The 25,288-nt window shown below is 49.5% G+C and overlaps 1 protein-coding gene across 1 annotated transcript; it reads left to right on the top strand.

Annotated features, from left to right (window-relative positions):
• ELAC2 (elaC ribonuclease Z 2) lies at positions 1-25,124 on the top strand. The gene is made up of 23 exons (XM_014547011.1): positions 1-54; positions 192-262; positions 1,301-1,365; positions 3,463-3,520; positions 4,258-4,326; positions 5,592-5,699; positions 6,563-6,621; positions 9,505-9,563; positions 9,648-9,720; positions 10,611-10,723; positions 11,255-11,350; positions 12,296-12,434; positions 12,513-12,598; positions 14,027-14,145; positions 15,315-15,411; positions 21,540-21,678; positions 22,112-22,150; positions 22,254-22,363; positions 22,939-23,038; positions 23,119-23,239; positions 23,381-23,459; positions 23,790-23,934; positions 24,468-25,124. The coding sequence occupies exons 1-23, from the start codon at positions 41-43 to the stop codon at positions 24,699-24,701; spliced, it is 2,193 nt and encodes a 730-aa protein (XP_014402497.1). The 5' UTR covers positions 1-40; the 3' UTR covers positions 24,702-25,124.
• Positions 25,125-25,288: the final 164 nt, after the last annotated feature.

Below are 25,288 nucleotides of genomic sequence, written 5' to 3'. Positions count from 1 at the left end.
CAGGTATCTCTTCAACTGCGGGGAAGGAGTCCAGCGACTCATGCAGGAGCACAAGTGAGTCAGCGGCCTTCTTTGGGGGAGATGATCATGGGCTTTGAAAGCTGAAGTGAGAGGAAGCAGTGTCTTTGTAGCTGCAGAAAGGGTCCCTGATGCCTCCACTTTGTCCTGCTCCAATGTCTTCTCTTTCTTAGGCTGAAGGTGTCTCGTTTGGACAACATATTCCTGACCCGAATGCACTGGAGTAACGTTGGGGGATTGTGTGGTGAGTCTGTTCTTTCCAAGGTCCCCGGCTGGAGGGACGCTGTGGGGTTTTAGGCTGCCTTGCCCTTTCTTGCTTAGCTTCTGAGTCCAGGGGAGCTGGAATTCTCTGTGTGCCCGTCAGCTCTGCATAGAGCAGCGGTTCTCAACCTGTGGGTCGCAACCCCTTGGGGGGTCGAACAACCCTTTCACAGGGGTCGCCTAAGACCATCGGAAAACACATATATAATTACATATTGTTTGTTATTAATCGCTGTGCTTTCATTATGTTCAATTTGTAACAATGAAAATACATCCCGCATATCAGATATTTACATTACGATTCGTAACAGTAGCAAAATTACAGTTATGAAGTAGCAACGAAAATAATTTTATGGTTGGGGGTCACCACAACATGAGGAACTGTATTAAAGGGTCGCGGCATTAGGAAGGTTGAGAACCACTGGCATAGAGCATCGGAAGCCGTTCCTCAGGAGGGCAGCGTTTAACCTGGATACTGCCCTCGGTGTTACCATCCACTAGTCTACTGAGTCGCTTGACTGGAGATACGTGACAGTGTACTGGAGAGTGTAGTGATGGAGATTACAATAAATGCATTTACCATGGAGAACAGAGGGGCTCCACACAGATACCCACTATCCGTAATACCCCGTTCTTCATGTCCACCCACTGCAAAGGTCAACATTGTGTCTCAGCCAGATTCTTTAAGCTTTGTGGTGTGGGTAGGAAGGAGTGTTGCACTAGTTGCGTTCTCAGAGCTGAGACTAGAGGCGAGGCCAGAAGGTCCGTGGGTTGCAGAATTTAAGACCCTCCCTTCAGTTGAATGGTTTTGTGCCCCAGGCGCCTCTTGCCTCACCTGGTATCAGCCCTGACTATTGGAGAGGCGCTTGAGGGGTGTATGGTGTCCTTTCTGCTGCACACGTGCTCCCTGGTCCTTAGAAGCTGAATGAGGACAAATGGAAAAGTAGCTGGTTATGAGGCGTCCTGCTGGCAGTGCCTGCGGGGCAGGGTGCTGAGATCTGACTGTACTTGTCCTTTCTAGGAATGATTCTTACTCTAAAGGAAACTGGGCTCCCAAAGTGTGTGCTTTCTGGACCTCCACAACTGGTGAGTCTCCTGACTCAGCTTCCAAACCTAACCCATCCTTTTTTCAAAGTTATAACAAGAATCTTAATTTTTGTAAATCAGGCTTCTGCCTCCAGAGGTAATCAATAGTGAAGTAAACACTTTACCTTTCAAAATTAAGAGGCCTGAGTCCAAAACTTACTAACTATATCACCTTGAACAAGTTACCTCAGTTTCTTCATCTATAAAATGGCTATCATGTTTCATAGAGTTATTAAAGATTAAATGACAGTTCTGACCAGGTAGCTCAGTTGGTTAGAGCATCGTCCTGACACACCAAGATTGTGGGTTTGATCCCCGGTCAAAGCACAGACAAAAAGCAACCAATGAATGCATAAAAAAGTGGAAAAACAAAATTGATGTTTCTCCCTTCCTTGCTCTACCTAAAATCAATAAAAAAAAAAATGTAAAAATTTTTAAAAAAGAAAGAAATGAGATAACACACATAAAACACCAAATCAGCTCTGGCCGGTATGGGTCGGTTGGTTGGGTGTCGTCCCGTGCACCTAATGGATGCCGATTCAATTCCGGGTCAGGTGTGAACCAGGAGGTTACGATGTGATTCCTGATCAGGACACATGCCAGGATTGCAGGCTCAATCCCCAGTGTGGGGTGTGCAGGAGGCAGCTGATGGATGATTCTCTCTCATCATTGATGTTTCTCTCTCTCTCTCCCTCTCCCTTCCTCTCCCTGAAATCAATAAAATAATATACACATAAAAATTCTCAGGGCATACACCCAGGTTTCAGGTCTGATCCCTTATAGGGGGCAGCTGATTAATGTTTCTCTCACTTAGATGTTTTTCTCTCTCCCTCTCTAAAAATTAAAAACAAATAAATAAAATAAAAAATACTTAAAAAACAAAAACCCCCTAAGGGGTTGGCACCAAGTAGGCACACAATAAGTGCTATCTTTTATTCTTACCTATTTATTACATTTGAGACATCTTCATACCTTTCAGATCTGCTTCACCATTGAAAAGTGTGTGTGTTGTAACTGTTGACTATAGCAGTTTATTTCCTAGTTCTTAAGAGGAAGGTTGCCAGTCACCAAGGACTATTAATTGTCTCCAAAATGATGTCTCAAATCCATCCATTTGTCTCCATCTCATCAGGGCCTTCATTATCCCTGTCTACTGCACCTGTGTACTGTGGTAGCTTCCAATCTCCGTTCTTGCTTCCCTGTAGTGCACCTTACCACATAGTAGCCAGAGGAACCTCTTTAAGGCTTAACAGCAGACATGTTACTTCCATCCTAAAACCCTTCCAGGGTTCTTCATTCAGGACAGTCCAAACACCTTAATAAGGCCCATAATTCCTACAGGCCGTGGCCCTGCCCACTCCTGCATCTATATCCCAGTCACCAGGCTGGAGCTACATAGACCAACTCTTAGCCGCCCACTGAAGCTCTTCCCACATCAGGGTTTCATCCATGCATGAGTACCTCTACCCCCTTGCATCTCTGCCTGAGTCGTTCTGATCCTTCAGAGCTCAGCCAAAAGGGATGGCTCGGGAGCCATCCCTGATTCTCCAGACAAGTTATACCTCAGCCCCCTGCATTTCTCCTCTTTTAATTTTTAAAATTTTTTAAAAATATATTTTTATTGACTTCAGAGAGGAAGGGAGAGGGAGAGAGAGAGAGAAACATCAGTGATGAGAGAATCATTGTTCGGCTGCCTTCTGTATGCCCCCTACTGGGGATTGAGCATGCAACTGGGGCATGTGCCCTGACCAGGAATTGAACTGTGACCTCCTGGTTCTTAGGTCAACGTTCAACCACTGAGCTATGCCAGCCGGGCTTCTTTCTTGAAGAGCTCTTAGCACAACTGCCACTGTGTCCTAGTTTGTGTTATCATTTGTTTCATTTTTGTCTCCACTGGATGAGGGCAGGGATCCCATCTCCTCCCTGCTAAATCCTTGGCATCTGACAGATGGTGGATACTTGGTAAAGATTTGTGGAGAGGAAGTTTAAATACTTATTATAAGTCATGTTGATGCCTCCTACGTACTCCGATACATTGTTGCATCCTGCATCTATGCAACTATAACTGCTCACTTTTCTTTCCTTTCTTTTTTGTAGGAAAAATACCTAGAAGCTATCAAAATATTTTCTGGTCCATTGAAAGGAATAGACCTGGGTATGTCCCTGCCTCTGACTCAGTATCTGCCATTTCTTTCTCACATAGGCCCCCATCTATCAAATTAGAATCCATGGGGACTGACTAAATTAAACCTTAAACTGAATCCTTCCTCAACATAGGTGCATTTTTAAAATGTCTGTCACATTCTGTGCCCCTACCTCATTCCCCTCAAATATAGGCTGGAGACGGTTCTCAGAGCCGATGAACCTTGAGTTTCTTGCAGTGGGGAGCCTGCAGCTTTTGTCCCTGTCCTTTTACACCCAGCCTCAGCTTGGCTGTGCTGCGTGCGCCTCTTCCCAGGGAAAGGCCTAACGAGGATGCCGCAGCCCCTGCCCTGGAGGCGGTGTGCTCCTCCAGGCTGTTCACGCTCCTCTTCTGTGGAAATGCCAGTATCTTATTCCAGAACCTGTACTGGCTCTCACAGTGCAGACCACAGATTCTCCGGCCTCACGGTGTTGTCTGTTACCTTGTGCTTCTTAAACTGGAGTATTAGTTTGTTTCTTTTTCACAAATGGATAGTCACCAGTGATCATGTCTTTTCATTTGGCCCTAGTAACTGATGAAAATATACTTTGCTTCTTTCCCCCGAATTTTAATTTGCTCAGAAACTCTGGTTTTAGTGCAGATTCTCACCACAATCCCAAGGTAGTTCAGCTGCTTGTGGTTGGTGGTCTGGAAAGCAGACTTTCACACGTGTCTGTAATAATGTGGTTGCTTTCCTCTTTTGCGCGAAGCTGTGCGGCCCCACTCCGCACCCGAATACAAGGATGAGACCATGACGGTGTTCCAGATCCCCATATACAGTGAGTACGAAGGCACACTTCCTGGGAGGAGGGCGTAGGTCCAGGGTGAGGAAGACATGGGTGAGAATGGAAACTGCTTGGATAAATTAAGGTACGGTTCCTGCCCTTACGGAGCTTCTGATCTTCTGGGCAGACAGGTTTAACTCGTGTGTAATGATAGTGACTATACTTTGGAATATAATGTAATCGAGCGCTGCTGAAAACACATTGCTCTAAGATTTGCATTTATTGCTCGTGGTGTATTTACCACAGATGTAAGTACCTCTTTTGATGAGAGGATTCTGATGCGTTTTTAAGCACACAGCCACCCAATAGAAGCGTTGTCAAAGGTCAAAAGGTCACAGGAACCCCTTCTGGTCCCAGGGCCAGGGGACGTAGTTTTGACCTAGAGAGGGACAGTCCACGTCAGGCCCTGCCCTGTGGGTGTTGCCCTTGAGTCTGACTGAACACACTCCATTGGGTTTTACTGACTGCCAGGCAGATTCCGAGGAGTCGAGACATTTCCTCGACATGGCTGCCCCAGTGCTGAAGGGGTACAGGCCGGGACCTGGCAGGAGATGGGCTGCACGGGGCCGCGGGTGAAGAACGGGGGGAGGCGAGGGGTGTGCCCCCGGCAAAGACACAGTGCGCAGTGCACACCATGAGGTTCTGACCCGAACTCGCCTTGCCTGGCTCGCTCCTGCTCAGGTGGCTTTCCTGTCCTTACCCCACCCCTCCTGATTTGTGTGCCCCACTGTTCCTGTGCGGCACCCTGTGTCCCTCCCTAGCACGGAGCAGTTTGCTTTTTCGTATATTTGTGTGGCCAGTGGGAACCTGCTCAGCTTTCTGGCCTTGCTTTCCCAGCGTGCAGACCATGGGGATGAGCGTGCCGGGGAGCAGGCAGCTTCCTTGGGACCCACCACTGTGTGGCAGCTTCCTCACCTTGAGATTTAACTCACTGCCAAATGACGTCCCCTCTCTGGGGGATGGGCCACTTTCAGGCCCAGTCTGTTTATTGAGAGTGATGATAATGCGTAAACTAGTCTACTGCCTGCATGCTTTCTAGTTAACAAACCCTGTTGAGTTTCACCTTAGGGCTCTGCGCTGGGCAGAAATGGAAAGGGAGTCTGATGTAAATGCGGCCTGGAGACCAGGAGGGGGGGTGTCTGTTTACTGTGCTAGGAGCAGGCCTGCTGGCTTAATGGCGTTCCCACGTGTGAACACCCAGGCTCTGCTGGGAGCTCCCCTTGCAGGTGTGTCATTTGATCATTTCTCGTACTGACCAGGTGAAGAGAAGTGTGGAAATCACCAGCCAGCGCAGAGTCCAGACAGGCGCAGTCCAGAGCAGTCTTCCGACTCTGCATCCTCTGAAAACGAGCAGCGCTTGCCAGATGGTAATGCTGTCACAGAACAGTCACTGTCGGAACTGTTTTCTCTGCCATGGCCACCCTGCTCTCTGAGAGCCCTCACCCAGGCTCCCCTGAACAGCGGCTGCTGTACTCCTGCACAGTATGACTCGGCCTGTACACAGAGCCAGTCCGCGGCCCTGTGCGCCCAGACTCTGCTCTTTACCCAGAGGCAAATGGACTCATACAGAGGCTTATAGGCTTTTTATCAATGCAGAGTCATTTGTCATGAACACAGAACTGTAACTGCTAAGCTGACAAAGCAGTCATATCAGTGAGCGGATCTGTACCTTTTCTTTCAGAGTGACAGCCTGCTGGGAGATGAAGTAAATCCCCAGAGTAGATGTATCAGGACGGACTGCGTAAGGGTCTGTCCAGTGCTGGGCAGGCCTGATAAGCTCCCCTTTCTGCCCTGAGGTGGTCCTGTCTGATGACCGAGAAGAGGCCGGCCCTGTAGCATCCTTTCTTGGCTGGAATGGGCGCAGACTCCACCCAGACTTTCTCCACAGGCCTCTTAGCTCTTGTGTCATTTCACATATTTTTATACTTGTTTATAAAGCACCTTGCAGCTTGTTTCTCTCACTTCTCCACTGCTTGGTAAATGTGTCACTTTTCACTCTCCATTCTGAAAGTTTTTTGGATGGAGTCTTGCATTTTTCACTCACTTAGATTCCCAAATGAATGGGGAAGACCAGGTCTGATTGAAACAACCCCAGTGCCTTCCTCAGCCTTTGTAGGGAAGGGTTTATCTGTTTCGTGGTGTGAGAAGTCAAATTAGGTATCCGATGACCATCCATCTGGGAAGCCTGTAAGCCTTCACAGTTGTTATAATCAGATTTGTTTTTTTTCAGGTGTCAGCCAGAGAAGGGGTGGCAGGGACCCCTCCTTGGTCGTAGCTTTCGTCTGTAAGGTGAGCACCTTTCTGGTGGGCCTTTCGTAAGGGTGGTGACCTTGAGCCAGCACTTTTCCAGTAGTTCCTAGGGAGCACCTGCTGAGCCCCCTGTGCCAAGGTGAAACCACGGATACCTGTATTTCCCAGTATCCATCTGTGCTGTTGCATACTACAGATTCTCTCCATTGTTCACATTAGGACTGCCTGAAATATTTGGCTATCTTTTGAAGTTAAAGGCTAAGTTTCTGAAGTTAAAGGCTACTTTTTTAGAGAAAGTTTTGTTTTCTTTCAAATGATTCAGGCCTTTATTCAGAATCTTTCAACTCTGTTTTAGTTAATATTATTTAACTGCTAACAACGGGACACTAATTAAATATTGGCTAGCATTCACAAAGGCCTTGATCTGCAAATCTGAAGTTGGTCAAACTCTATGAAAGTGTTATTACAATAAGGTATTTTTCAGGTCTGACTAATGGCACATATACACACACACACACATGTTTTATTGATTTCAGAGAGGAAGGGAGAGGGAGAGAGAGATAGAAACATCAATGAAGAGAGAGAATCTATGATTGGTTGCCTCCTGCACACCCCCTACTAGGGATCGCGCATGAGACCCAGGCATGTGCCCTTGACCAGAATCAAACCCAGGACACTTCATTCTGTCATTCTGAAGGCTGACTCTCTATCTGAAAGAAATAATGTCCATTTTAAAACATTAGTAATTTTCATCCAAATTCTAACAGCAAGTGTTAACAATTATGAAAGGTTAGTAGTAATGTTAGTTATTGAAAGATCATTGTCAGTATCACTTATCAACTTATCTGAGTAATAGTCGTAATTTTTATAGAAGTTAAGTACTGCCAATAGGCTTATTACTTTTACATTTCTGAGTTTTTAGACAGCGAAATAATTTTCCAAAATGGTTTACATGGTAATTATTTTTTTTAAATCCTCACCTGAGAATATTTTTCCATTGATTTTATTTAATTTTTATTGATTTCAGAGAAGAAGGGAGAGAGAGAGAGAAATGTCAGTGATGAGAGAGAATGATTGATTGGCTGCCTCCTGTACTCCCTTTGCTGGGGACTGAGCCTGCAACCCAGGCATATGCCCTTCATCAGAATCGAACCCAGGGCACTCTATCCACTGAGCCAAACCGGCTAGGGCTACCTGGCAATTACTAAGTTGTGTTAGATACTTCCTGCCTCCCGGGAGCTGAGGCTAAAACACTAAGGAACTGCTGGCTTCTGCAGTGGCTTCTGCAGTGGCTTCTGCCTCCTGCCTGGCTGTCCACTGCCACTTCTGAGAACTGCTCTCCTGGGTCAGCCCATGGTCCCTTTTCCCTCACTAGTTAATTTGCTGTTTCTCGGCAAAGGGGTTGGAAGGCAGTGAAGTGGAGCTGGTTCATGTGAGAATTGGAGAGGGGAGGCCCTGTGTACGGAGGGCCTGGCTGAAGCTCCGACTCTGGGCTCGCTGTCTGCTTCTCATCGCCTCCCAAGTCCTCTGCCTTCCTTCCTGGGAGCAGCTCTCTGGGCTGAACTCAGCCCACAGGAAGGAGATGGCTCACCTGCCTTAGTGTGCAGTTCCTATTAAACATTAGGTACATTTGCTCTTGCCCTCATGCCCAGTAGTCTGTAGAGAATGATCACAGCAGTGCTTGCCACTGTCTACTAATGTCACATAAGCTTTGTTACCTGCACACACTTAAGCTATAATCCTTCCTCTAGGGCAGTGGTTCTCAACCTTTCTATGCTGCGACCCTTTAATACAGTTCCTCATGTTGTGGTGACCCCCAACCATACAATTATTTTTGTTGCTACTTCATAACTACAATTTTGCTACTGTTAAGAATCGTAATGTAAATACCTGATGGGCAGGATGTATTTTCATTGTTACAAATTGGACATAATTAAAGCATAGTGATTAATCACAAAAACAATATGTAATTATATATGTGTTTTCCAATGGTCTTAGGCAACCCCTGTGAAAGGGTTGTTCGACCCCCAAAGGGTTCGCGACCCACAGGTTGAGAACCACTGGTCTAGGGTAATGCTTTCGAAGACAGACAATTCTAGAATCTTAATAAGACTTAGAATCCAAGTTAGAGACTTTGCCCTGAGTCATTTCTTAACTTCAGGAAGTAAAAGGAAAATGCAAATCGTTTATATAAAGATTTAAAAAAGAAAAGGAGAATCAAATATAATTCATCACCCAAAGACTTTTAACATTTTATGCCATTTCTACCATTTTTCTCTATTATGTGTGTGTGAAATGTGCAGATCCTAAAAATGTGTGAACAAATATTTAAGTGTAGAATGATGATTATGAAGTTTCATGATAGGATTGTAATTTTCCCTTTGTAATAACAACATATCGGAAATTTTTTATTATAACTTTTTTCCATTATAAAAGCAACAGCATTATATTGCCAAATGTGCGAAAAATAGAGGAGAAACTGTCCACACTTGTATTACCCTGTCACTGCCCCGGAATATTGCGTGACAGTGATGCGTGTGGTCATTTCTCCATTAGACCGTGTTCGGTGGCGCTCCTGTAGCTATTAGTTGATGAGTGCAGGGCGATGGCACAGCGCAGCGTTTCTCCGCTAGGATGCTAGAAGGATATTTCTTACTTGCTATGGGAATGGGTGACATTTTATACATTTATAGGGAATTAATGTTGGGAAAGAAAGCACTGTGTTTTTAAGTCAGCTTTTATTACTAAAAGCGTTTTATTACTAAAGCGTTTCAAAACAAATGACTTCAGAATATAATATACTTTATCTGAAGTTGTAATAACAATAATAAGTAAAACCAGAAAGATGCACTTACTAGAAAATTGATTAAACCAAGCTTCTTCATTAGTCACTGAAAGTACACTTGCGTTCTTTTGTTACAGCTTCACCTGAAGAAAGGAAACTTCCTGGTGCTCAGAGCCAAAGAGCTGGGCCTCCCAGTGTGAGTGTGGGCCGCTCCCGCGGGGCCTGTGGGGCCGCCTGGTGGGAAAGCTCCCGTCTCACGGCTCCTCTCTCTTCCTTCCAGGGGGACAGCTGCCATCGCTCCCATCATTTCTGCCGTCAAGGATGGGAAAAGTGTCACTTTTGAGGGAAGAGAGGTGAGATGCCCCTTTCACGATGTTTCCGCATTTACGGGTAGGGCCTGGCACAGGGACGGTCTCTGTCCGGCTCGGGCCCTGCAGACAGCACTTTTGAGGGAAGTGGAACAGCTTGGGTTTTGTCGCTTGGCTAAGCTACGCTGGCTGCCGTGGGCACTTCTGTATCCCACTTAGGATCTGGGGGTCCCCCTCCTGGTAGGATGATGCTTTCCCTTGTACTTGAGCTCAGGGAAGACCCCCAGAAGGATGGACTTTGGGTGCATGGCCCCAAAGAAGGCTACCTTGTTCTTTGCCAGGATGTCTTCTCTAGGGCAGTGGTTCTCAACCTTCCTAATGCCGCGACCCTTTAATACAGTTCCTCATGTTGTGGTGACTCCCAACCATAAAATTATTTTTGTTGCTACTTCATAACTGTAATTTTGCTACTGTTATGAATTGTAATGTAAATATATGATATGCGGGATGTATTTTCATTGTTACAAATTGAACATAAAGCATAGTGATTAATCACAAAAACATTATGTAATTATATATGTGTTTTCCAATGGTCTTAGGCGACCCCTGTGAAAGGGTCTTTCTACCCCAAAGGGGTCGTGACCCACAGGTTGAGAACCGCTGCTCTAGAGTCTAAGGACTTTAGGCCAGGGGCCACAGACCTGAGCGAGCCGTGTGTGCCACGCCTGGCTTTCTGGTCACTGTCAGTTTGAAATGCCCTCTGCCGGTCAGATGCCTGCCTGAGTGAGCAGGGGCAGGCGGGGGCAGTGCTGCTCCTCCCGCTGGCCCTGTGTTGCTGGCAGGGCTCCTGGGCTGTGCAGTGGGCTTGCGGGCCGGGGTGTGCTTGCTGCGCTGGCGCTGCTCTGCGAGAGCGACACAACCCTCTGAACCTGCAGATTTTGGCTGAAGAGATCTGTACTCCCCCGGACCCCGGGCTCGCTTTTGTTGTGGTCGAGTGTCCAGACAAAGGATTCATTCAACCCATCTGTGAGAACGCTGCTTTCCAGAGGTAATGGGGTCCTGGGGGTGACGAGTGAGAGCCCACATACTGCACGTAGGGCCCAGTGGCATCAACAGGGCGCCCCCAAACCTGTGGCTGCCTCTGGCCCAGAGCCGGGCCGCTGGGACACTCAGTCAGGATTTGAAAGGCCAAGGCAGTCTCCTACCTTAGGCTCGTCCTGCTGGCAGGTTTTACTGGTGATCAGTGGTTGGTGGGCTTTGTGGGTTACGCAGCCTTGAAGTGAAATTAGAAAACATGACAAAGCAGAGACCTACAGACTAGGATGTTTATGGCCAGTTAGAGTTTTAAGTGTAGGTAGGCCCAGAGCTTGTGCATAGAGGGACCCGGGCAGTCTGGGGCTCCGCCCTGCTCTGGCACCTCTGGGAGCAGCTGGGGACAGCCCGGCCTGGACGCGAGGCTGAGGGCTCACTGTGGTCCCCCAGAGCCAAGTGGTGCCCCTCCCTCACCGCCCAGTCTGCTTTGTGCATGCTCTGAGGTTGTGTCATTTTATAAAGCAAAGCCCACCTTCCTCCCATCCAGGTTCCAAGGAAGTGCCGATGCCCCCGTGGCCCTGGTGGCTCACCTGGCCCCAGAGAGTGTGCTTGCGGATGGCAGGTACCAGCAGTGGATGGAGAGGTACGGAGCCTGGCCCAGCAGCACGTGTGACGTTCCCCTCCTTTAAGCGCTCCCACCCTTACTCCACGCCTGCCTAGACTTCCCTGGGACTCCTGCTGTCCCTGCATTCTGAGCCAGCGCCTGCATCCCTCTTAAAGTGTCACCGCTAGGGGGCACCGTGTGCGCACATGTCCTGCTTGCGTGAGGCCCCTTTAGCAGCAGCTCACACCCTCTACACTCAGGGTCTGAATAAACGCTGCCTTTTTGTTGACAATTCCACGCGTGTAGCCTAAAGAAGAGACTTGCGGGTTTAAAATGAGAGCTTCAGTTTATTAAACAACCCTGTCAGGCAGTGTGTTAAATAGTCTACATTTTGTTTTATTTTCTTTAATCCTCCCAACAGCCCTGTGAGACAGATGGTCTACCAGAATGTAGTGCTAGAAGGAGGGCACGTTTTCCTGTTGGCCGCATTGGCTGGGCCAGCATCGAGTGGGGAATTATTTGCGTTGAATTTGCAGCACGTGGTGACGCTGGGTGGCGGGTCAACCTGCCTGTCCTGGTTCTCCCGGCAACTCCTGCATCTCTTCTCTCATTGGCCTGGCGCCTCTCACTCCTCGGCCCTCCTCGGCCTGTTCCTTTAGGCCTTGAGTCTGACATGTGGTACTTCTTTCCTCCCAGGCATTTCTCCAGTCCGCACTGCACTCTGTTTCCTGGCTGTAGCTGTAGGCTCCCAACATTGTAACTTTAATTTTTTTCTGGTATTTTATTTTTTCTGGTTTGAGTTTGGGGAGAAACTGGACTTTGAGACAGAAGTAGTAGGACTCTGGCCAGTTAGTAACAGTCTTTCTGGACAAGTCACTTATTCTCTTTGAACACCTCCGTCTATGTTGGTGCTCTGTTCCCAGTGCTGACCCTCAGGACGAGGCCCTACAGGACGCTGTGCATGTGCAGTCTGTTCCTTCTTAGGTTTGGGCCTGACACCCAGCACCTGATCCTGAATGAGAAGTGTACGTCCGTTCACAACCTCCGGAGCCACAAGATCCAGACACAGCTCAACCTCATCCACCCTGACATCTTCCCCCCGCTCGCCAGCCTCCACTGTAAGGTAGTATCACAGGACGACCCCTGTGGCCCGGGCGCTCCCCCTTCTCTCTCTCCAGGGAGTGTGCTCTCTCTCTTTCAGGAGGAAGGCGCCGCCTTCTCTGTGCCCACGGTCCGTGCCGAATGCCTCCTCAAGTACCAGCTCCGGCCCCGGAGGGGGTGGCAGAGGTCTGTGACTCAGCCCGTGGACGGTCTGGGCCGGAGGTGGTTTTTGGGAAGGGCCAGGTAGTGAATATTTTAGGCTTTGCCCACGTGGTGTCTGTTGGAACTACCCATCTGCCACTGTCCCACGAGCCAGAGCGACAGACAGCCCGCAGGCGGGCGTGCGGCTGTGCCCCAGGATCAGCGCGTTGCTGAAACCAGCTGACCTCGTGTTGAGCTGGAAGGTGGCGTCCATGACTATCCCTTTCTGCAGTTGTTTTCTCTGCTGGGAACAGTGATGCATGTTCATTGTTTTCAGTGTAGAAATATGAACTGTATCGTGAAGATAGTCAATCCCCCAAAGTCCCTTCAGCACTAGATGAGAGGGTGGTTGACAAAGTTTTTTCCTTTTAACTTGGAGTATATGGGATGTATTGTATATATAGTACCTGACACTGTGTAATATAGTCTTCCCTGTGTCATTATATAGTCTCCCAAGAGGTCCATAGAGGGGTGTTTGTTAAATTGAGGCATTCGCAAGTTTTTGCTGTTTTAATGAAACAGTAAATGCCTCATGTATCGATCTCTGACTGGAAGTGTTCCCTTAGGGTAGTTCTTAGCCCAAGGGACATTGGTGACCAGCAGTCGCTAACCGGTGGTCCGCAGACCACTAGTGGTCTGTGAAGTCCGAAAGGTTGGCGACCGCTGCTCCTGACAGCACTTGGTAAACACCTTGCTGTCCCGAAAGGCTCTGCAGGCCCCCATCCTTAGTTTTCAAGGCCTGAATCTGGAGTCACTGGCGTTGCCTGTCCGCTCTGCAGTGTGTGCTCCAGGGTGTTGGGGGCCGTGTGCTGAGAGACAGGCACGGTGCCCCAGGCAGGGTGGAGGCTTGTCTGCAGTGGCAGAGGCATTCACAAAGCTGCGATTAACAAATGTAGCCGTACCCATGCCCACCTGGTACCTGTGGGAAATGGAATTCCTGAACTGCTGACCGAAGGTCACTTAGGTGATCTCAGTGCTCAGATGACGGACGAGCCACTGCTCCGAGGCTTGCGCTCAGCGTGGCCAGGCAGCAGCAGAGCACTACTCGGAGGCTGCAGGGGATGAGTCTCGGGCTCCACCAGAGCCACTGAATCAGGCCCTGCAGATTGACGGGGTTCAAGGAGATGAGTTGTGTGCACATAAGTTTGAGAGGCACTGCTTGGGGTAATTCCCCTGCCTCCCTCCTTCCCCGGCCTCCAGGGGGGTCTAGATGCTGGCAGCGTTCAGTGAGCAGATGTCAATGGTGCCAGGGTTGTCTGGCTCTGAGCTGGGAGGTGTTCTGAGGAGCTGGAGCTATTCAGAGCTCACTCTGACTCCCATGGACGGAACAAAACCGCCCAGACTCTGAGGCGCTTGGTCTTCAATCTTGATTTGAAACAACTTTAGTTGCCTGAAATACTTTTCTCTTTGCAGGGATGCTCTTCTAACTTGCAATCCTGATGAATTCATAGCCGAGGCCCTGGAGCTCCCCAATTTCCAAGAGAGTGTGCAGGAGTATAAGGAGACCGCACAGAACAGCCCAGCCCCAGCCGGTGAGGGAGGGACCCGGGCAGCCCTTCTCCCAGCCCAGCACCCACTGGGTTAATGTGTGCCCTCCCCTGCTTCCCTCTTTCCTGTTGGGAAACATTAGTGCCTGCCCTTCTGGAACAGCGAAGGGAAGGCTTGGTGGCACACGGGCTCTCTCCAGGGCTCATGCTGAGAGCAGCAGTTCTGGGAGCTCCTGGGAGGCGTGGGGAGAACTGTGAGCCAGGACGCGGTTGAATGGGGACCGAGTCCTGTCTTTGCTAATGAGGAGCCACCGAAGATTCCGGCCACGCCCCTCGCCTCCTTAGCTTTCCTAGCCCCTTGAGGAGTGTCCTTTTCTTTCTTTATTTTAAAATGTATTTTTATTAATTTCAAAGAGGAAGTGAGAGGGAGAGAGAGAGACATCAGTGATGAGAATCATTGATCCACTGCCTCCTACATGCTACACACTGGGTATCTCGCCCACAGTCGGGGCAAGTGCCCTGACCGGAAATTAAACATGACCTCCTGGTTCATAGGTCGACCCTCAACCACTGAGCCACACTGGCTGGGCCCCAGTGTCCTTTTAACTAATGATAGAAATAGACACGGCTGGAGTAGAAGGCAGGCTTGTAACCTACTCAGTCCCAGGCAGGTAACCTCTTGTCCTGGCCTCCTGGTGTTTTGGGGAAGACTGACTGACTTGCCTTTGGGTTTGATTGGATTTCTGGTTCGGATGTGTACTTGGTGCCAGTCAGACTGGCAAGGCGGTGGAGGGGGCCCCAGCGACAGAATCGTCAGGTGCCCTGGATTTCAGCCCCAGCTGTGCCTCTCTCCTTTCTGGAGCTGACCCTGAGCCCACAGTCCTGGGAAGCGGGGTGCTGCAAATCTGGTGGTAGGAGCTGATGCAAGGTGACACCAGCCCCTGGAGGTGCATGCTGATTCCAAGCACAAGGAAGGCCCCTTTGTAACTGAAAGACTTGCAGCAATTCTTTGGAAGAAAGGCCTGAGGAATTCATTTGCTTCACAGACAGCCCTTTGCCCACAAACAGCCTGTGACCCCTCTGACGGTGGCCTTTCCATCAGGGTATTTGCCACAGGGAACCCCAGGCCCTCCTGGGACTTACTCATGTCAGGGCTTAATGCTGGCTCACATTTGACGGAAAGAAGTGAACCCTTCATCTGTATTTTTCCATAGAGAAAAAAGGCCGGTATCCAGAAATCATCTTCCTGGGAACAGGGTCCGCCATCCCCATGAAGATTCGAAATGTCAGCGCCACGCTCGTCAACCTCAGGTATGATTGCTGTCCAGGAAATGCTGTCCATCACGGAGCCTGCTGGTTCTCTACACCCAGTTCTCCACCCGCCACAGCAGGTGGAACCCTGGGGGCTGGTGGTCTTGGCTAGAGTGCTCCCGAGAGGAGCCTCAGGAGCTCACTCAGACTTCGGGAAACGGCCTCCAGGTTGCTGGATTTGTTTTGTGTTCAGCCCTTTGATTGGATGGTGTTTAGTTGATTCTCTTGGGTTTGCCTGGTGTCATTTCTCAGCCGAGATTAATCAGGAGCCCTGAAAGGTTCATGGTGTGTATGGTAATGTCTCGTGAGCTTCTCTCTGAAAATCGGGTGCAGCCGTCCTAATCTCACGGCTCTCCCAGAGGAGGAAGGGCCACAGAGACCCACCTCCTCACCAGAGCACGGGCCAAGGCGGCTGCTCCTAGCATGGCCGGCAGAGCTTGCGGCATCAAAGCTCCAAGTCCTGCTTGGGAGCCGCTAAAACGGGGCTCCACTGGTCGCCGGGGTTCACACTTACTCATTTCCGGAGGACCCCTGGGCCTTCCTGCCCCGGCCAGCTGGATAGGGCTGAGAAAACCAGCACTGCCTCAGGGGTAAAACATCTGGCGGAGCCAGATCTCCTGTGACACAGCACCCACCTCTGGTGCTGTCACCAGTGGGTGCTGCACAGGCATTCTGAAGAATCAGCATCCTTATGAGGTTGGGTAAATGTTCACCCTTCCATTCCACATAAGCATTTTTTTAAAAATATATTTTATTGATTTTTTACAGAGAGGAAGGGAGAGGGATAGAGAGTTAGAAACATCGATGAGAGAGAAACATTGACCAGCTGCCTCCTGCACACCTCCCACTGGGGATGTGCCCGCAACCAAGGTACATGGCCCTTGACCGGAATCGAACCTGGGACCTTTCAGTCCGCAGGCTGACGCTCTATCCACTGAGCCAAACCGGTTTGGCCCACATAAGCATTTTTAATGCCCAGCATTTGGATAGCTCTGTGTACTTTCTATATATATATTTTTTTCATTCAACTACTATTTATTAAACACATATTCTATGGCAAGCCCATAATCCCCACTCTCATGAAATTTTATTTTTTCAAAATACAAAATAAGTCTATTACCAGATTGTAGATACAAAATAATTAGCCATTTGTATGCAATAATCCTATATAATAAAAGCGTAATATGCAAATCGACCAAACAGAGGAACGACTGGTCAGCAGGGGGCAGGGCTGGCGAGCAGGCAGCACCAGGCCAGCCAAGGTGAATGCCAGTGGGCAGAGGGAGGGGACGGCGATCGGGGGAGGGGCAGGGCCAGCCGGTGCCCACAGAGGGACGCCAGACTACTATGGCTTAGGCCTGTTCCCTGCAAGCTGTCAGTCAAACATCTAAGGGCTCCAGGACTGCTAGAGGGCGCAGGCCAGGCTGAAGGACCACCCCCCCCACCCCCCCCACCCCAGTGCACGAATCTTCATGCAGTGGGCCTCTAGTATTTCAATAAAAAAAGATTTTAAATATATTACCAAAACTATACTAACATAGTATAATATCACAAAAGTTGTAGGAAATATTAGAAATCTGAAAATAACAGGATTACTTCTAAAAAATTTTTTTTCTGGCTCTATTTTTGTTCATCAGTTTATGTTGTTCATTATATTCCACAAATGAGTGAGATCATGTGCTATTTATTTTCTCTGACTGGCTTATTTCACTTAGCATAATGCTCTCCAGTTCCATTCATGCTGTTGCAAATGGTAAGAGTTCCTTCTTTTTCACAGTAGTGTAGTATTCCATTATATAGATGTACCACAGGTTTTTAATCCACTCATCTGCTGATGGGCGCTTAGGCTGTTTCCAAATCTTAGCTATTGTAAATTGTGCTGCTATGAACATAGGGGTGCATATATCCTTTCTGATTGGTGTTCCTGTTTTCTTGGAATATATTCCTAGAAGTGGGATCATTGGGTCAAATGGCAGTTTCATTTTAATTTTTTTGAGGTAACTCCATGCTGTTTTCTGCAGTGGCTGCACCAGTCTGCATTCCCACCAGCAGTGCAGGAGGGTTCCTTTTTCTCCACATCTTTGCCAGCACTTGTCCTTTGTTGATTTGTTGATGATAGCCATTCTGATAGGTGTGAGATGGTACCAAGCATGTTTTTATATGTCTCTTGGCATTCTGTAAGTCCTCTTTTTTTAAAAAAAAAATTTACTGATTTTTTACAGAGAGGAAGGGAGAAGAGGGATAGAGAGAAACATTGATTCAGCTGCTTCCTGCACACTCCTTACTGGGGATGTGCCCACAACAAAGGTACATGCCCTTGACCGGAATCGAACCTGGGACCCTTCAGTCTGCAGGCCGATGTTCTATCCACTGAGCCAATCCGGTCAGGGCTGTAAGTCCTCTTTCAAAGTGTGTCTATTTAAGTCAGTGATTCTCAACCTGTGGGTCGAGACCCCTTTGGGGGTCGAACGACCCTTTCACAGGGGTCGTCTAAGACCATTGGAAAACACATATATAATTACATATTGTTTTTGTGATTAATCACTATGCTTTAATTATGTTCAATTTGTAACAATGAAAATACATCCCGAATATCAGATATTTACATTATGATTCATAGCAGTAGCAAAATTACAGTTATGAAGTAGCAAGGAAAATAATCTTATGGTTGGGGGTCACCACAACATGAGGAACTGTATTAAAGGGTCTCGGCATTAGGAAGGTTGAGAACCACTGATTTAAGTCCTTTGCCCATTTTTTGATTGGATTGTTTATCTTCCTTTTATTAGGTTGTATGAGTTCCCTGTACATTTTGGAGATTAAACCCTTATCAGAGATAACATTGGCAAATATGTTCTCCCATACAGTGGGCTTTCTTGTTTTGTTGATGGTTTCTTTGGCTGTGCAGAAGCTTTTTATTTTGATGTTGTCATATTTGTTTATTTTCTTCTTAGTTTCCATTGTCCTAGGAGCTGTATTGGTAAAGATATTGCTACGACATAAGTCTGCTATTTTGCTGCCTATGGATTCTTCTAAGATTTTTATGGTTTCCCGTCTTACGTTTAAGTCCTTTATCCGTTTTGAGTTTATTTGTATGTATGGTGTAAGTTGGTGGTCTAGTTTCATTTTTTTGCATGTGTCTATCTAATTTTCCCAACACCATTTATTGAAGAGACTGTCTTGACTCCATTGTATGCTCTTGCCTCCTTTGTCAAATATTAATTGAGCATAATGGCGTGTATCAATTTCTGGGTTCTCTGTTCTGTTCCATTGGTCTATATGTCTGTTTTTATGCCAGTACCAGGCAGTTTTGAGAACAGTGGCTTTGTAATATAGCTTGATATCTGGTATTGTGATCCCTCCAGCTTTCTTCTTCTCTCTCAGGACTGCTGTGGCTATTCGGGGTCTTTTTTTATTCCAGATGAATTTTTGGAGAGTTTGTTCTAGGTCTGTGAAATATGCTGTTGTTGTCGATCTCTCCCTTAAAGTCCTCTAGAAGTATTTTAATATATTTAGGTGCTCCTATATTGGGTGCATATATGTTTACCAGGGTTATATCCTCTTGTTGGATCGTTCCCTTTAGTATTATGTAGTGATCTTTGTTGTCTCTTGTTATGGCCTTCATGTTAAAGTCTATTTCCTCAGATATGAGTATTGCTACTCCAGCTTTTTTTTCTTTTCCATTTGCATGGAAATTATTTTTCTATCCCTTCACTCTCATCCTCTGTGTGTCTTTTGTTCTAAGGTGGGTCTCTTGTAGACAGCACATAGTTGGGTCATGTTTTTTTATCCATTCAGCTACCCTATGCCTTTTGATTGGAGCATTTAATCCTACGGTTAGGGTTATTATTGATAGATACTTATTTATAGCCATTTTAATTCTGTATGCTTAGGTTTTTCTGTTTCTTCTCATTACAGCAGTCTCTTTACCATTTCTTGTAATGCTGACTTGGTGATGATGTACTCCTTTAGCCTTCTTTTGTCTGGGAAGCTCTTTATTTGACTATTTTGAATGATAGCCTTGGTGGATATAGTAATCTTGGTTTCAGATCCTTGCTTTCCATTACCTTGAGTACTTCATGCCATTCCCTTCTGGCCTGTAGAATTTCTGATGAGAAATCAGGTGTCAGCCTTATGGGAACTCCTTTGTAGATAACAGTTTCTTTTCTCTTGCTGCCTTTAATTTTTTGCATTTTAATTATGATGTGTCTGGGCATAGGCCTGTTCGGGTTCTTCTTGCTGGGGGTTCTCTGTGCCTCTTGGACTTGTGTGACTTTTTCCTTTACCAGGTTAGGGAAGTTTTCTGCCATTATTTCTTCAAACACCTTCTTTATTCCTTTCTCCCTTTCTGCCTCTTCTGGCACTCCTGCTATTCTAATATTGTTACATTTCATGTTGTTCCCCAGCTCCCTTAAGCTGTCCTGATTTTTAATTGTTTTTTTCTTTTTGGTTCTCTAATTGAGTGATATTTTCAATTCTGTCTTCTAATTCACTGATTTGATCCTCAGCTTCCCCTAATCTGCTGTGTATTCCTTCCAATGTGTTCTTTATTTGTGTTATGTCATTCTTTATTTCAGACTGTTTTTTTTCCCATAGTTACTATATCTTTTTTCATGCTATTGAGCATCTTTACCATCTTTACTCTGAACTCTATTTTAGATAAATTTCTTATGTTTGCTTTACTTATCTCTTTTTCTGGAGAATTCTCTAGTTCTTTCATTTGGGGGTTGTTTCTTTGTTTCCTCATTTTGGTTGTCTGTTTGGGTTTGTGACTATGTTTTAGGTACATCCTCTACACTTCTTAATCTCTAGTGCAGGACAGTGTTAAAGGCTGTTTCTGACTAATTTGATCAGGCAAAGACTCAAAGCCTCCAGAGACCTCCTCTGTCTACAGACTGATAGGATTCCGACTTGAATTGCCCCCAGGCAATCATCCTCAGGTGTGGCAAGAGTTTTTTCAACAGAGTGGGGCAGTTGCTTCTGCCTGGAGGCAAATTGTTACTTTTAATCTCTTATGTGGCCTCAGGGCAAGGTGTTTTCCAGTAGGGTGTGTCAACATGGCCAGGCATATGTCTATGTGGGAAAGATGTCTTCTGCTGTGTGAGGGAATGGCTCAGCCCAGGAAACTTGGGGTGTCTGCCTTCTGAGCTCTATCCCCCAAGTCCCTAGTCCTGGATTGTTCTCACAGCTCCAGTCCACTTCACCCTCCCTCTGCCAGAGCACAAGGTGGGTGGCTCCATAGGGAATTTTGTGTGCTGGTCCTTTAAGAGGGTGCCTGAAGTTTCAGCTGCCACTCTCTGGCAGACAGCACCCCACTGCTTTTCACAGCTAGATGTTACATGGGTACCCTCCTCAGTTCTGGTGCTCTCTGCTGGGGTGCCCACCTCAGGGATTAGATCCCGGAGTTCTCAGTGGCAGGCCCCACAGCTGAGATATCTCTCCAGGACTCCAGTTGTGGTCTGTGGGCACCCGGCCAGCCCTTCCACGCCTCCGCCTCTCCTACCAGCCTCTATGTGGTCTCCACTTTCAGTCCTTGGGTATCAGGGTTCTCTCCTGCGAGTTTTCCAATGATTATTCAGGAAGTTTTTCTGTATTTTAGTTGTAATTCCAGCTTGTTCCTGGGAGCATGTCCATGCAGCATCCACTTACTCTGCTGCCATTTTTAATCCTACTTTCTATATTCTTTATTCTTTTACTAGTAATCCTCACCCAAGGATATGTTTATTGATTTTAGAGAAAGAGAGAAACGGCGATGTGAGAGAGAAACATTGATTGGTTACCTCTTGTATGCACCCCAACTAGGGATTCAACCCACAACCTAGGTCTGTGCCCGGACTGGGAATCAAACCCACAACCTTTGATTCACAGGACGACGCTCCAGTCCACTGAGCTACCCAGCTAGGACACTTACTACTTCATTAAAGGGCTCCGGGGTCCCGTGGATAGTTCTACATAAGGAGGATGGACATTACAGTTGCATTCCTGTTTGTACAAGGTCCTCAGAGAAGCAGACGCAAGGTTATGGGAGATAGAGTGCATTCGCTGCTTGACTCTTCTCTGAGGTCACAGGCCTCTGAGCCGTGAGAGGCCTCTCCTCAGCCATGAACATCTCACTTTTTTCTCTGTAGCTCCGACAAGTCCCTGCTGCTGGACTGTGGGGAAGGTACGTTTGGGCAGCTGTGTCGTCACTATGGCGACGACGTGGACAGGGTCTTGAGCAGCCTTGCTGCTGTGTTCGTGTCCCACCTGCACGCGGATCACCACACGGTGAGTGCTGGGCAGGACCCCGGAGCCCCACCTGAGGCAGCTGTGGCCTTGCTCTCCTCCATCCCAAACTTGCCCACCACCCTGGCTCTTCGCCTCTTGCGAGGTAACGGTCGTTCACAGAACCCAGCTCAGTAATTCTGCCCATAAGGATGCTGGTCTGTTTGCCTGCTGTCATGTCGCAGCAGGGGTCTGCCTTCCCACATGCCTGCAGAGGAAACTGCAGCCAGAGGGGTGGGGCTTGGCCTCCTGGGGCAGCTGGGTCTCCAGCCACTGCTCTGTCTTGGGTCAGCATGTGCTGGCTCCCAGCGACAGCAGTGTTAGAGGCTGGTGGCCAATAGAGGGCGAGGGGCTCCTGCAAGATGAGGGCGAGGACCCCAACCCGGGCCGAGGTTGCTGGCGTCTCGTCTCATCTGTATCTCCTTTCCCCTTCCAGGGCTTGTTAAATATCCTGCTGCAGAGAGAACGCGCTTTGGTGAGTGCGGCGCTTGACCTACTGCCACTTTGGGTTTGCTTGGGTTACACCTAGGCCTCCTGCGATGCCTGCCTTTGGTTCAGCTCTGACTTTGTTGTTCCAGGCATCGCTGGGAAAGCCCTTCCACCCTTTGCTGGTGGTTGCCCCAACCCAGCTCCGGGCCTGGCTCCAGCAGTACCACAACCAGTGCCAGCTGCTCCTGCACCACGTCAGGTGAGCTCCCCGCAGCCCGCCCCGAGGCTGTCGCCTCCCCTCCACAGCTCAGGGCTGACCTGGGGCAGGTCAGGATACCCCCGAAACCTTCCCCTGATGTGGCCCAGTGGCAGAAGCAGGGAGAAAGCTCAGGGCAAAACCACTAGCTGGCTTCACTTAGATGTCTGTCTTCTTGGCTGCGTTTCCTCGCAGCCTCATTTCAGCTACGTTCTAGTTTCTAGACTTTTGCCAACACCTCTTGATAAAGCAGTTGCAGGGCCACGTGCCCGAGTTGTGAGCGCAGACTGCCCCGCCAGGGGATGCATGGTGGGAGTTGGCCCTATCCCCACCTCGTGGGAAGGAGTCCGTCTGCCTGGGCCCAGTCATGGCCGCTTGGGCAGGGCCTGCAATGCCTTCGCTGTGGGCAGCTCACCCGGTAGGTTTCTAGGTGGCCTGGGGTTTGGTTTGTTCTAATTGACGACCTTTCTCAGTCTCACTGCGATTTAAATTGTGTTTCTTTATAATGATTGTGGGGCTTCCCAAATTCTTAAACTTTGATTCAAGTTAAATTTGTTTTAATGTTTTCTTTCTCACAGTGTGATCCCTGCCAAATGCCTTCAGAAAGGAGCCGAGGTCTCCAGCCCCACACTTGAGAGCTGGATTGGCTCCCTGCTGAGAGCCTGTGATCTGGAGGAGGTACGGGGCGGCCGCAGGGGACAGGGGGCGTCTGGCGATGGGGGGGCACCGCTGCAGCCATGCCCTGCCCTGCCCTCCAGTTTCAGGTCTGCCAGGTCCGGCACTGCAAGCATGCTTATGGCTGTGCGCTGGTCCATACGTCCGGCTGGAAGCTGGTCTACTCAGGGGACACCATGCCCTGCGAGGCTCTGGTCCAGATGGGTGAGTAGAGGCAGCTAACAGCTTGGTGATCATCCTAGCATCCACACAGGGCACAGGGTCAGGGGATGGAGTGTGGGCAGGAATCCGGGGCCGAGTGCCTGTCCAGCACAGGACCCTGCCCCACGCCCATGCTTCCTTTAGGGAAAGATGCCACCCTCCTGATTCACGAGGCCACGCTGGAAGACGGTCTGGAGGTGGAAGCTGTGGAAAAGACACACAGGTAGCTGCGAACGCTTCGGCCTGTCACCTACTCCCTCCCCTTCTCTCCCCTCCCTGTGACTGCTTAGCCTCACAGCAGCCCTGCTGAGAAAGGCCTGCCTGCGTCCCACCAGGGGCTGTGGGCTGTGATGGGGAGGTGGTTGGCTTTGGGCCCTTCGGCTTTATCTCTGCAGAGCTCTAGGCAAGGCTCTGAGGCAGCCCAGCTTTAGAAAGAGCTAGAAACAGGCTGGAATCACCTGTGAGCCACGTCAGGGAATATTGCGGGTTGGGGGGCAGGGGCAGGCCCAAGGGGGCGCTTCAGCTGGATGCGACCCTCCAACCCTGTTTGCAGCACCACCTCGCAGGCGATCGGCGTGGGGATGCGCATGAACGCTGGGTTCATCATGCTGAACCACTTCAGCCAGCGCTACGCCAAGATCCCCCTCTTCAGCCCTGACTTCAACGAGAAAGTTGGCATTGCCTTTGACCACATGAAGGTATGCGTGTGGTGTGGGCTGCGCCGGGTGGGGCCGGGCAGAGAGACCGCGCCACATGGACGCTATGGGAGGGATGGTCGGGCCAGCAGTGAGAGGACCTGCCCATCACCCCTCAGGACCAGCACCGGGTTTGAAGGCCGCCCGACCTTCCGCAGGCCCGTTTAGCGCTGGTGACTGGAAATGACAGAGCCTCGGGGGCTCGTCTGTTCCCACCATCACCACAGCCTCGGAGCCTGGAGACGGCCTCTCCTCTTGGGACTGGGGAGCCAGGCTGGCTCGGGCAGGGGCCAGGCTTGTTTCTGAGGAGCCTGATTTTCAGAGTCTGGCAGCCTAGTCTTCTGAAGCCCCTTCACCTGGCCGCCCTCAGCCGCGGTGGGGCGTCTCTGCCCTTTCTTTAGTCTCCTGCCGCCTCTGCGTTTTCCTTCTTTTTCCAGCTGTGGTCCGTGGCCGCAGGGTTGGTGAGGGGATGTGTGCCTGCTGGATGGTCACGCGCCTTCCTCACGGAGGCATGTCTTCCCCGTCCTGTCCTCCAGGTGCGGCTCGGAGACCTCTCCACAGTGCCCAGGCTGATGGCCCCGCTGAAAGCTCTGTTTGCTGACGACCTCGAGGAGATGGAGGAGCGCCGGGAGAAGAGGGAGCTGCGGCTGGTGCGGGCGGCCCTGCTCTCCCAGGCGCAGGCGGGCGGAGCTGAGGACAGTGAGCCCTCTCGGAAACGGGCCCATACAGAGGGGCCTGCCAGTCCACAGAGGAAGGTCAGGGCAGAATGAAGGCCAGGAGCGGCCCTGAACTTGGAAGGCTCACGCCCCACCCCGCGCAGGGTCCCGAGTGCGCCCTCTGCCTGGTGGGCGCCGAGGGCACTGTGGAACGGGCGGCACACAGGAACAGTGGTGGGAGCTGGGCCTTGGCTTGGGCTCCGGGTGAGGACTGCGTGCTGGACGTGTCACGAATGTGCCTGGCGGAGCCGTGGACAGGAAGCTGCGAGGAAAGAAAACGGAATTCGGTGCCAGTGACTTAAGTCACGTAGAAGAACGCATACCAGGCCTGTTCCCGCCAAGCCGTGCCCTCCGCACACCAGAGACAGGCCGTCAGGGAACACGGGTCGTGGATGTGACGTCTCAGTGCCCAAGGCTCAAGGCTTAAGGAGTAGTGTTTCCAGAGCCCAGAACTCAATAAAGATTCCTGCGGAACAAGTGCTTTGCCTGGTCCTGGTGCCTCCGCAGGAGCCTCCCAGGCGGTGCCGCCTGCGCAGGCCCCAGCGTGTCCGGGAGGCCAGCTCTGAGGCGGGAGGACCACGCCTGTCCCGGGAGGCACACAGTGGCCGGGTTCTGCCGAGTCAGCTGTGCAGGCTGCCAAC

The sequence above is a fragment of the Myotis brandtii genome, unplaced genomic scaffold (genome assembly GCF_000412655.1).
Source record: "Myotis brandtii unplaced genomic scaffold, ASM41265v1 scaffold461, whole genome shotgun sequence".
NCBI classification, from domain to species: domain Eukaryota; kingdom Metazoa; phylum Chordata; class Mammalia; order Chiroptera; family Vespertilionidae; genus Myotis; species Myotis brandtii.
This window is presented reverse-complemented; position numbering and strand designations above follow the sequence as displayed.

What these genes read in the sequence shown, in the direction of transcription:
- ELAC2 (XM_014547011.1), top strand. An exon ending in TCGTAGCTTTCGTCTGTAAG is followed by an intron (nt 6,622 to 9,504) that starts GTGAGCACCTTT and finishes CTTTTGTTACAG; the next exon opens with CTTCACCTGAAGAAAGGAAA. An exon ending in GAACAGCCCAGCCCCAGCCG is followed by an intron (nt 14,146 to 15,314) that starts GTGAGGGAGGGA and finishes ATTTTTCCATAG; the next exon opens with AGAAAAAAGGCCGGTATCCA.